Genomic DNA, 12,887 nt, shown 5'->3' with positions numbered 1-12,887 from the left:
TTTCAAATGTGCAGATTTGAAATAAGGAGGATATTGGATGATAATAATCAAGAACAGATTTTCTTGATAAATTTGTCAAACAGGCCAAAAATGCTTTTATATTACATTCAATGAGATATAGACACACATGCAGTGCTCTCCAGATAGAAGAGTTAGGCTGCCATATACAGAGAGGTATGATTTCTACAAAACTGAAGATGAATAGGATACCTGGGTACTATGATGTGAATAAACAATGAAGAGATAGATTTGGTACAATGGTTAGAAGATGCAAGCTCACAAATTGTGACTCTTGCCCAGGAAGGCATTCCCAAGTGTCATGTTTCATCCACTGATTCTGCTATCTTGGGAAAGAGTGAGTTCTCAATCCACTGAAACATTGAAAGAAAGGGTTGATGACAATTGTAGTATTATACATAGGGATTGCACAGCATGAATTAAATATCATTGATTTGAACAGATGAACGCTAAAGACATTTTTAATCATTAGAATCTTTGACTTTACGTTTTAAAAAGTTTATCTTCTGAAATGATAAATGCAAAGAAAGTTATTATCCCTTGGCTTTTATAAGGATGAAAAAGTATTCTTATGTGTAATGGATTTAGTGATTGTTGTAAAAAAAACACTTTTATACAACGAATAATCATTTAAAGATTGCATTTTGTGAGGAATTGCTTTATAACTTTAAATGGGTGTGTTTATTTAAATCGAATGTTCTATTCTGTTTTGGAGCAATAGTAGTGTGTGTCTTTAAGATAAGACAGCCACGCACAAACCCACAGCCAAGTCCAGCCTTTGATAATTTCAGACTGACAGGGAGGTAGTTTAATTAGTGAGCTAGCTGTTAATAACTGTTTAAGTGAGCAGCCAAGGAAACGTCTATTAGAAAAAGGACTTGCAAATGAAGGCAAGCCATTCTCGATGCCTCTTTTCAACTGTCAAAAAGGAAGAGAACAAAAAGCCTGCACTTATTTGGAAAAGAGAAGACTACTAAAAAAAAAAGTAGAGACAGACACAAAAGTAATCATGTCTGCAAATATATATTGGGATTTAGAGATACTGGTGCCTTCACAACAGACTTGTACATAAGTGAACTACTTCCACATATTGTGAAAACTCTGCCTTGACCATGGGTAAATCATCCCAAAAAGCTTTAGTAATTCTTTAATAGTAACCAAACAGCATGAAACTGTCTCCTACACCTATAATCAAGGCTACAAGCTTTTACTCTTAAACTAAAATGGTTTATTAATATTTTTCCTGTTTTTTGATACAATAAATAGTACACTTTTTGCATTTACATGGCATTTGTTTACTGGAATATTTAAAGAGATAGATGAAAGGAAAATAAACACAGCATGTTCACTCTTTGAGTATCTTTTTCAACCAACACTTGCTGGACATCTATGTATTTCATATATCACTTCAGTCTGAGGCAAATTCCAAGGATAAATAATTACTAATTAATTGACATAAGACTCTTCTCTAGGCCAAATGAACTTCAGTTTACATCCTAAGTCTAATTATGGAATTATAATTCCAGTTGAAAATAATAGGGAAAATAAGCAATTTATAGAAAAAGTAATCTCAAAAATAACTAAAAGTTGTTACTTCTAGAAAAGAATGGTTTGCCGATAGAAACTGAATAAACGTATTCTACCAAAAATCATTAATATTCAGTATAAATTACAGCTTTAACTTTGGAAGTTATAATATGAAGGTGAGGATTCTTTTACTGCTATTCATGTTATATGCTTGTTAAAATAAAAACAACAGTAACCTAATATTAATTTTATACCTAATATTTTAAAAGTTGGAAATTTTTTAAAATACTGCAATTAAATAGCAATTGCATCCATGTACACTGGGTCATTTCAGTTATATCCGACTCTTTGCAAACCTATGGACTGTAGCCCATGAGGCTCCTCTACCCATGGGATTCTCCAGGCAAGGACACAGGAGTGCATTGCATGCCCTCCTCCAGGCAGATCTTCTCGACCCATGGATCAAACCTGCATCTCTTAGGTCTCCTGCATTGGCAGGCAGATTCTTTACCACTAGCACCATTACTTTTATATTAAAACAAAGAAGACATAATAAATGCCATTTTAGGACCTTTTACTTACAATGAGAAATACAATGCTAAAGACTTTTTTTTCATAACAGTCATTCTAAACACACACACACACACTCTCAAGAAATAAGCCAAGGAAACTCTTTAAAAACTATTATTACTCAGCTTTTTCACTTGAATTTTAAACTTTGCATTTTTGGAATAGTGCCCAGTTTAAAAAAAAAATGCATGCTAGCAATTCAAAATCCACAGAGCAATGATAACAAGAGGAAACAACACTGATAATGTTGGCAATTAAATTGATGAGAAGATCACAGAGACAAGAGTAGTAAAGAATTAGAGTGCTTGGTTAGATGAAACTAGAGAAATAAATAATCAAATAATGTATTTGTCTGAATGTCAAAAAATCATAATTGTTATTTTCTCCTCTATAAATAATTGTATGAACTAGGAATTCTGTTCATTTTTTTCAATATAACAGAAACAAATGTGACTGTACTTTAAGCTAAATATTATTAATTATAAATGCTATTAATTGTTGCAAAGCAATGTATTTTACTTATCATGAGGCTATATACAATCCCCATTAGGAACTAGCTTTTCTGAAATTTCATTATAACTCCTAAAGCCTTGAATTATTATTTCTATTTTCTTCCTCACTGAATTTTTCCCAGTGTCAACTAAAGGATACAAAGTATGAATTCATATGCAGATTCAATTGTGAATTAGAATTGAATACCAAAAATTAAAATTTATTTTATGGTTTACTCTCAAAATTGAAGGTGTAATTATAGTTGTTGAGTAGATATATTATTTATGTATAAACTCACTAGCTAGAATACTCTCCTTAATTTACCACTGAACGGTATTGTGCTAACAGACTAATGGAAGGATTTATGGAAAATCAACCAACTAGGAAAATTAGCTTCCTCACAATAGCCCCTACAGTATAACATACACAAAACAAAAAGAACTGAAGTAATGAGGACAATGGAAGTTATTACAAAATTTAGGTTTAGGTACCCATGAACACAGAGTAATCTGAGAGATCTTTAGACATTTTTAAAAAGTATTTATAAGTGACTTTTGCAAAAGACAAAAGGCTGCAGATAGGAGAATTAACCATAATTGATTTTCATTTTCATGCTTATCAATTTGTTTCAATATTTTGCTTTTGGGATTGCTAACCCTGAAGTTTATAACTCAAAGGATCTTTAGAAATCTAAAGCATCCTTAACTTTACAAAAGAGAATACTGAAGCCTGAGAAATTAACTTACAAGCCTGAGGTTAAACAGTTTGGTTAGTGATGAAGAATCAATTCAAATCTCCTCGCTTACATTCAAGAGGGTATATTTTCAATAAGATGAGCTTGATTTTGAAACCAAGCAGCCCAAATGTAAAGTGAGCAACTAGGCAAATAGAAATAAAGAAATAAGATGAGGTATATAAAATTTTAAAAATAAAATAGAAACTAGAAAGGTCATGCCTCCAAGGCACTCATACCTCAGCGGAGACAACAGGTGATTTTAGGGCAGTATCAAAGGTACAAGGACAGATATTCAAGGGATAGGAGGGGTAAACAAAAGGGAAAAGTGTTTAAGTTTTTATTTTGCTAACCTTAAACTGGGAATTATTTTAAGAGGGTTGGTGATTAAATGACATAACATGTAAAAGCATAATCACTTAATAAAACCACAGTATTTAGTTCCATCTTTACTCCTTTCTTAGTTTAAACTATATGGATGTTCCATTTGTTGTTGCTGTTTAGTAGCTAAATTGCATCCAACGCTTTTGCAACCCCATGGATTGTAGCCCACCAGGCTCCTTCAGTTCTATGGAAATTTTCAGGCAAGAATACTGGTGAGGGTTTCCATTTCTTTCTCCAGGGAATCTTCCCAATCCAGTGGTTGAACCAATGTCTCCTGCGTTGGTAAGCAGATTCTTTATCGCTGAGCCATCAGGGAAGATATACATGCTCCATAAAACACTATTATCCTCTAGAGAGTATCATATGGATTTTAATATATTAGATCATTTTTTTTTATATTTTATGGGCTTTTCTGTTAGGTGCAATTTTGTTTTAGGTAACTTTACTATAAGTATCATATTTAAGTAAATGTTTTACTCCAACTATTTTTGGAGCTTGAAATATTTACATTCATGACATTAACTATATTTTTCTGTAGCCATCTTGTTTTAAGTTATGTTTATCATTTTTATTTAACCTTTAAATTTGTATATGTTTGTTTTTATATGTGGCAAGGACATTTAAGATGTAATGCTGATTTTTTATATCTACCCTTAAAGTTTGCAATAATATTCAAACTTATTTTCCCAGTTCCTATTTTTAGAATTTAAATAAATATAAATTTTACCACTACACTTAAATGCTACAAAGATAGATTTCACTGCATTCTGGGCTCTTCCCTTTCCTGTTCCAAATTTACTTCTGGGCATCTTTGTCACTGATACATAATTGTTGATGTCAGTAATCACTTATTTCCTCCTAGACTGGCCAGGTGTTGCAAATAAAACATGCAACTAGTAAAAATGGAGTGTAAATAAACAAACTGTTTTTTAATATAAGTATGTCCCAAATATGGCATGTTGTGCTGTGCCTAATTGTGTCCAACTCTTTGTGACCCCATGGACTGTAGCCCGCCAGGCTCCTCTGTCCATGGGGATTCTCCAGGCAAGAATACCGGCATGGATTGCCATGCTCTCCTCACAGGGGATCTTCCCAACCCAGGGATTGAACCCAGGTCTCCTGCATTGCAGATGGATTCTTTACCATCTGAGACACCAGGAAAGTCCAAGAATACTGGAGTGAGTAGCCAATCGCTTCTCCAGGGGATCTTGGGTCATGCTTATCTGCCAAAATCTCTACCTACCACACTATTCTTGGGAACTACCATCTCCAAATATCATGGAACAGAGAGAAATTGAAAACTTACACTCTGGTTACATCACAAGGCAGAGTTCTGCAGGAGAGAGACAACTTCATAGCTCCTATCTGGAGCCAACTCTGGGTTTCTGAGCAGGTAGCTGATAGTAATGATATAATTCCCAACTGTATTTACAGTAAGTGTCATCTCTGTCAAGACTACTGGGCTTGCTCTATCGTAAGCATTAAAATATATTTGCTAATCACTGATTCATATAACCATTAAAATGCTTCTCATATTCTGGCACAAAGTTGAATACCAACCAAGTTACTGTGTTATGAGCTTTCAATGGACTGATGCTGAAGCTGAAACTCCAATACTTTGGCCACCTGATGTGAAGAGCTGACTCATTGGAAAAGACCCTGATGTTGGAAAAGATTGAAGGCAGGAGGAAAAGGGGACAATAGAGGATGAGATGGTTGGATGTCATCACCAACTCAATGGATATGAGTTTGAGTAAACTCCCAGAATTGGCGAGGGACAGGGAGGCCTGGCATGCTACAGTCCATGGGGTGGCAAAGAGTCAGCCATGACTGAGTCAGACTGAACTGTTGAATTTACACTAGTTTGAATAGAAAATTTAAAGTGATGCTATGAAGAGCTGCTATATTGAAGACATTTTAAACCAGAATCTCCTTTTTTCTTTAAAAAAACATATACATTCTTAATGTTCTTTTGTAAATGACATGATTACCATATTATTTATATCACTAATAAATACCTGGCCAATTTATATTCTGATGAAAAAATACTTATATCAATTATATGTGGCACATAGAAAACCTTCCCAAAACTTAGAGGCTTAGAGAAAGATTTGGTGTTTGCTTATTAATGATTCCATGAATGAATGACCATTATGAGCTGGGCTCAGCTGTCTGGTTCTTCCAGTATGCCTGATCACTAATGTGGTTTTCAGTTTTCTACCAGATCAGCTAGGTCTGAATATCCTGGGATGGCCCCACTTCCTCATGTGGTGATTGTTTCTGTCTGGGGGCTGTCAGGTCCAAAGCACGTTATTTGGCCTGGTTCCTCTCTGCTCTGGGTGGTTTCTTCTGCTCTATCGATCTAGACTGAATTTCTTCAAAGGTTGTTTTCAGATCTGATTCTGTGCAAGGCAAGTGCACAGACACTTTTATAAGCTTCTACTTGCATCATATTTGCTGATGCCACCCTGACAAAAGAAGGTGAAGGCCAAGCCCAAAGCCAATAGTGGGGAAAATATGCAAAGTTGTGGAGACGGGGAGATCTGACTCACCAGGAGATGTGACTGTAACAATCTAACGCAATTTTATTAGATCTCTGGCAAATAAATCGAGGATATATTTATTGAACAAAGCTAACTAATACATGTAAACATAGAAAGATGTAAGTTGTGCAAAGGATTTGTTTTTATACATTAGAAGATTTAATTCCAAAGATGTGGTCAATTATCTATGAAAACTTTTGTTTTTACTTAATTGTGGTAAAATGATTAATATGTCTACTGTTTACAGACATACTATTTATTTTTTTTTAATTTTATTTTATTAGTTGGAGGCCAATCACTTCACAACATTTCAGTGGGCCTTGTCATACATTGACACGAATCAGCCATAGAGTTACACGTATTCCCCATCCCGATCCCCCCTCCCACCTCCCTCTCCACCCGACTCCTCTGGTTCCTCCCAGTGCACCAGGCCTGAGCACTCGACAGACATACTATTTAAAATCTCTGGGTGGTAACATTTTGAAATTGATACAGTATCATCAATAAAAGGCTACAGTAAAAATCACATATTAAAAGAATGAAATGATTATGAAATGCAAAATCCATACGAAAAATTGTCTAAAATGTTTAGAGTCTATACATGAGTGTAACAACTAAGCAGTTTAAAAAATTGAGTATTGTTATTATTTTAGAGATCACTCATTTTCCCTTAAAAATCCCATCCTTCTCCCGTCCTCATGGAGATAACTGCCGTCTTGACTTTTATTATAGTCCTTTCCTTGGGGATTTTTTTAGCTTTTATCAACCATGTTTAGGTATGCATATCTAAATATAATTTAGTTTTACCTGTTTTGTGAACTTCGTGTAATAGAATCAGACTATGTGCAAATGTTTCCTGTGTTATGTTTCTTGAACTTAACATTCTGCTTGGGAGATTCATCCAGGATCCTGCTGGTGGCTACACTCTTGTTAATGTTAATATACCTGAATTGATCAGGGTTTTTGGTTGTTTAATACTTTGAACTCTAAGAAGTACTTACATATCTTAAAGTGTTTTCCTCTGTTTTTTCCCTAGAAATTTAATATTTTTGCTTTTCTTATTTAGATTTTTATTCCCTATAAAGTAGATTTGTGAATGTGGTACTGGAAAGAGATCTCATTTCTATTTTTCTCATGTGTCTGCTGTCAGTCATTCAGTCATGTAGGACTCTTTGTGACCCCGTGGACTATAGCTGACCAGGCTCTTCTGTCCACAGGGTTTTCCAGGCAAGAATACTGGAGTAGGTTGTCATTTCCTCCTACTAAGAAGATCCTAAGAGGATCTTCCCAACCCAGGAACTGAACCCACGTCTCTTGCATCTCTTGCATCTCCTGCATTGCAGTTGGATTCATTACCACTGAGCCATCTGAGAAGCTCTGCTTTTCACACATGGCTACACAAACTGCAGAACCATTTATTTAAAACCCTCCCCTCCCCCACACACTATTTCATTATACCCCTGTCATGAAGTATCCATATACTTACTTTTTTCCTAGACTTCTTATCCCTTCCAAGTCATTATTTAAATATAATTTTTCTCAGGGAACATTACCAAGAAGACCAATAAGGCATCATATTTATCCCTATTGTCTCTTATTCTCACTCAAATTTTGCTTTGAAAAATCGCTCTGAGGAAGCAAGCTAAGTTGTAGTAAAATGGTACATAGCAATATTATTCTTTAAAGTTATAAGAAAAGCATCATTACTTCCCCCCATGACTTTCTCACACATGTGGTTAAACAAAGAATGGTAGAAGTTGGTGGGGGAGGGGGACTTTTATTTTCCAGCAAAGTATATTGAAGATTTATACATGTGAAATATCTTTTTTGCGGGATAAAAGTCACCATCTATTTTATCTTAGAATTCACATCCTTGGCTCGCGATAATGGTGTCAGAAATACTAAAAGCGTGTCCCTTGTTCAGAGCCCCTGTCATTTATTGAAAGGATGAGGATTTCTGTGGTCTGGAAGAAATGATACATTTGCTGGTGGGCCTACAGCCTGAGGGTGTTTCTAGACCATGATAACTGCCATCACAAGGCTTCCATTTATTCAGGGGCCAAGGGTGCTCCTCTTCGAAAGCTTCACATGGGGCAAAATGTCTCCAGGAATAGTCCACTTTCTGAAAGTGAGAACCCTTACTTAAAATGCTTACCCTAAGTTCCATTATCAATCTTTAGCTAATATATAGCAGAAAATCCAATCTTTAATACTTAACCAAATAACAATTTAAGTGTTAGCAATCTCATTCTAGGTCTTCAATTCAATGATCTGCTCATAGAGTAATCCCTTCATATTTTTAACGTAGCTTCAGAATAAAACCTAAAAATATAAATATTTCAATTTAAAAATAAGACTTGATAGTTGACACAGAGGCATACTATCAAGAAAATAATGATGGTTCCTTTCACTTTAAGTCCTAATTATGATTCTAGCAATGATCAGTTGTTATGCTCTTGTTGTTCTATATTTGAGGTGAAAAGAAAAATATGTTACTGGAAAAGAAGATAAAATGAAGACTGACAACTGAAAGAAATTTGACCTAATTATTCAGGCTTAGCGTGTTGTACATTTATAACTAAAGCATTTCAGATATTATGTCAATGCAATAACTCGCAAAAAGAAGATTATGACAGTAATAAGCACCTATAGAATTTGATCACTTTTCAAAATGATGTGGTCCCTTAACATGATAAATTTAGTGCTTAATAGTGAAAAATACTAATTTTCCACTTATGTGTCTTAGATATTCACTAGTTCAGTAATTAAACACTTATGAAACATAAATTTCTAAGACTGATTAAGACAAATATTAAAAACAGAGGTAAGAACTAAACAAAGCCAGAAAGACATTCTAATCTTTGAATTTAGATTCTTGAGTTCTCAAAAATAAGGTCAACTTCACTAGGAAAAACTCATACCCATATAACCATCTATTATGTCAAACAGATAGGTAGACAGCATTCTCTGAAATGTGAGGAAATACTCGGACAGATGAAATATCTCACAGTGCCAAGGCAAATGGAATCTTCTTGAGTATACTATACCGTTCATTTTATAGCAACCATCACTGACAATAGCATCATCAGCCAATGTGTCAAAGGTTACAGAAGTTGTAGTCTGGTCCAGGCAGAAGGACAGGGACATGTTATTCCATTGTTTATAAAGAAACAATTCCCATTTACGTTTATTCAAACCACAACAGTAAAAACATAAGGATGAGGAGTAGAGAGTTACTGAAGGTCTTTATGAATAGAGAAACATGAAAACAACAGGGAATGCATGAACCCTACAAACCAATTCTAAGACATTGTTTTGTTTATTACCTTTCACTGTGGTGATCCACAGATTGCCTCTTTCATTCAGCCAAGAACCTCTGTACACATGTCAAGCCATGTTAGCAACTCACAGCCAATCAATCGATAATCCAAACTCAACAGTCACACACAAGACAACACCTCAGACCTCCCAACAGAGATGCCACAGATCATGGAGACATGCTCTGGCATCCGTCTGTTTGAGAGACTGTTAAAAATTTTTCTGCAGATGCTGAAATAGAAGACAGTCTCACTCTCTGAAATTTAATAGCTTCACTCAGTCTGTGAAAGCTGGCTAAACCCACAAAAACATGTAAAAATGATTATAACTGGAATCATAATATATTGACTGCTTCCTGGTGCATTTCAGAAAGGAAATCTTTAATATTTGTCATTTCATTTACTAAAGTAGAATAATTCTTTTTTGCAGACTTGTGACAGTGCCCTGGCTGCCTGGAATAAAGGCACACACACTCGCATAGAGCAAGAATTGTGTGATGCCTTACAGAACATGTTCAGTACACCCTCAGTCTCTTCTGTAAATATGCATGGCTGATCGGATCTATACATTTCTCAGAATGCTATATAAAAGACTACATACAGACCAGAAGCACAGTGCCCTCTGGTGCACGTATAACATAAAATAAAATATTTATGTAACAGGAACTACACAGATACAGACACCAATACAAAACAAAATGTTGCTTCTGCATGCATGCTAAACCAATCATTGGGAATTGTAAACTTCTATCATGAAAAAACAAACCAAACCAATAACCTTCATAAAATGTTCTTTATGGCATAGATCAATGCAATCTAACCCATTCAGGCAACCACTTGTATACCCCTCTACTTAATGGATTCACTGCACTTGTGGGAAGCAAGCAGTCTGACAGATTTAATATATGACTCCTTTTGTGTAACTTATTTAGATTCACGCTTAGAAGAGCAGTGAAAGTTAAAGGCCATATATCTCAATCTCTTCCTTTTTCTTGGCCCTTGCTCCCAAATCCTATTTATGTGCATTTCCCTTTTTATCCCATGGCCATTTCCTCCAGCTTCTGAATGTGCAATTACCTTGAAGGTAAAAAATGATGAGGTGACTCAACTGCTCAGTGATTCCTAGAAGATACCATTTCCATTTAAGTTAAAAAAGGTAACAAAGCATGGTGCAAGGTAGAAAGGAAATGCCATTCAAGAAATTCTGATTTAAAATTTTCAGTATTTAAAATGATAAACACAGCCTCACAGTGAACTGAAATTTACAGCAGGGTAGCAGGGTAGAATTTGGGAGTGGTTCACAAGTGGTCACCATTATCCAGTTTTTGGAAGAAGTTGCATCTACAAGAAATACTTTGCAATAACCAGAAAACCTTACCGTGGTGAATGGCAATTAATAACCCTTCATATAAAACCCTTTCCCATCTGAAACTTGCCCTTACAGCAACTTACTTATCCACCACCTTAAGGAAGGTGCCATTTCTTTCCCTTTGCTTCATACCTGTATATCTTGTATCTTGTGCTAAATCCCTGCCGGCTTCTGTCCACAAAATCTGTGTATTCCTGTGAACGATGGAAGGGTCCCTTATCAGAGAGGAGCCAGTCGAAGGGGCTTGTGGCATGCTGATCCGAAACAGCAGCAACCGCTAAAACCCAGCAATGAAGACTCAGTGCTATCCACTCCCATGGAGCCATCAGAGAGAACAATTCAGCACCAGCTCTGCTTCGCCATATCATGCTTCCTCTGGGGACTTAGAGCCTTCATTCTCTTAGCTTTCCCTCAACACCTAGACAAAATACACAGGCAATTAGTTAGCCCCTGGAAGGTTCTTTTCTGGCAGTTAAGGTGCTGAGGTGGAAAATCCTTTTTAAAAAGTCTAATACCATTGTCTCAAATTAGATGATAGCAAAAGTCAACCGCAAGTAGTACACCAAAATGACTTCTTTTTTCCCAGAGCTCTTTCATGCTTAGGTTTCTTTATTTGTTGGAAAATAAGTCACCGAGTTCCAACAAACCTTGTCAGGGCAACATCATACAGTGGAACACTAAAGCCACTCTGAGCAACGATCATCAGCAATTTTTAATTACTTTTTCAGCATAAATGTTTTACAACACTGAACAATTTCAAAAGAAACACTGGATATGTTTATTTAATAAATTCTGCTATAAATTTTAAAACTACATGTATTTTATCCTTTACTTCTTTTAGAGAAAGGCTTTAAATTAATTAAAATTATCCTTAATATAGATAAACTAAGATGGAATGGAACTGTGGGTCTTAGAATACATAAATAATTTTGTGTGTGTGTTTATGCATATGCCATTTATCTATCTCTATATTTAGATAGATGGATGGGTGTGAGGGTGGGTAGGACTGGGAGTAAGCAAGTTTATTCAGATATTTTTCCATTATTCTGATAGGGAAAAACTTTCCTGATTATTTAAACAGAATCATAATTAAAAATTTCTGGGACTCTGGAAGATTTAAATGTGCATCTATGTCTTATTCAAAAAATAAATAGGTATATCAATAAAATTCATATATACACAAAACAATGCAGATTATATATAAACTATGAAAATATATACACTAATTTTATAGGCATTCAAAACTCAAGTAACGAAAGGTATCATCCCAGTGTGGTACAGTGTAATGATTTTACACAAAACAACTGAAACAATATCTATATGTTATGTGAAATATTTCACAAATATCTGAATTCAATTTTACTTTCCATCTCACCAAACCTTTTCAATATTATTATTTATAGCACATAAAACTCTGCAGTAGATAAATTCTGACTAGCAAGAAAGTTTGATTGTGAGCATTTTTGGTCAGTAAAATCTCTTTTAGGGAACAATCAAAATGCATAGTATTAAGTAAAATATTTTAACTATAATGGTTGCCATATTTCCTTGGTGTTAGGTTAAACTCATTGACAAGCTTAATTTGCTTTTAGTTATAAACTTTAATTCATAATTTAATCCTAAGCTATTTCAATATGAAAGATATACCACAATTTTGCAACTAAAAAGTATCTCAAAACAATGATATGATATGATTGACCTAGGTCATCAGGTTCAATTTCAGCCTCTATATAATTATAAGGTCCAATATCCATATACTATCTAATTCATCCCAATAGTATGAGTTGTTTCTGTAGTAATTTAAAATGTGATAACTAAAAAATGACCTCATCTGTAAACAATGTGGGACACCTTACAAGTGACGATGTTTTAAAAATGATTTATCATAAGAAAGGACAATATCATATAATAAAAAGATTTTGGAATAGGAGTTA

General features: G+C 34.8%; 1 protein-coding gene across 2 annotated transcripts in view; it reads right to left on the bottom strand.

The window, feature by feature from the left end:
* The window catches only part of BRINP3 (BMP/retinoic acid inducible neural specific 3), a 459,847-nt gene that overhangs the window by 426,641 nt on the left and 20,319 nt on the right, over positions 1 to 12,887 (bottom strand). For both annotated transcript variants that reach the window (XM_065936721.1, XM_065936720.1), the window contains exon 2: positions 11,086 to 11,371. In XM_065936721.1, the coding sequence (XP_065792793.1) occupies positions 11,086 to 11,321 (236 nt within the window). In that variant the 5' untranslated portion in view covers positions 11,322 to 11,371. The remainder of the gene's footprint in view (positions 1 to 11,085; positions 11,372 to 12,887) is intronic.

This window comes from Muntiacus reevesi, chromosome 5 (genome assembly GCF_963930625.1).
Source record: "Muntiacus reevesi chromosome 5, mMunRee1.1, whole genome shotgun sequence".
In the NCBI taxonomy this organism is placed as follows: domain Eukaryota; kingdom Metazoa; phylum Chordata; class Mammalia; order Artiodactyla; family Cervidae; genus Muntiacus; species Muntiacus reevesi.
This window is presented reverse-complemented; position numbering and strand designations above follow the sequence as displayed.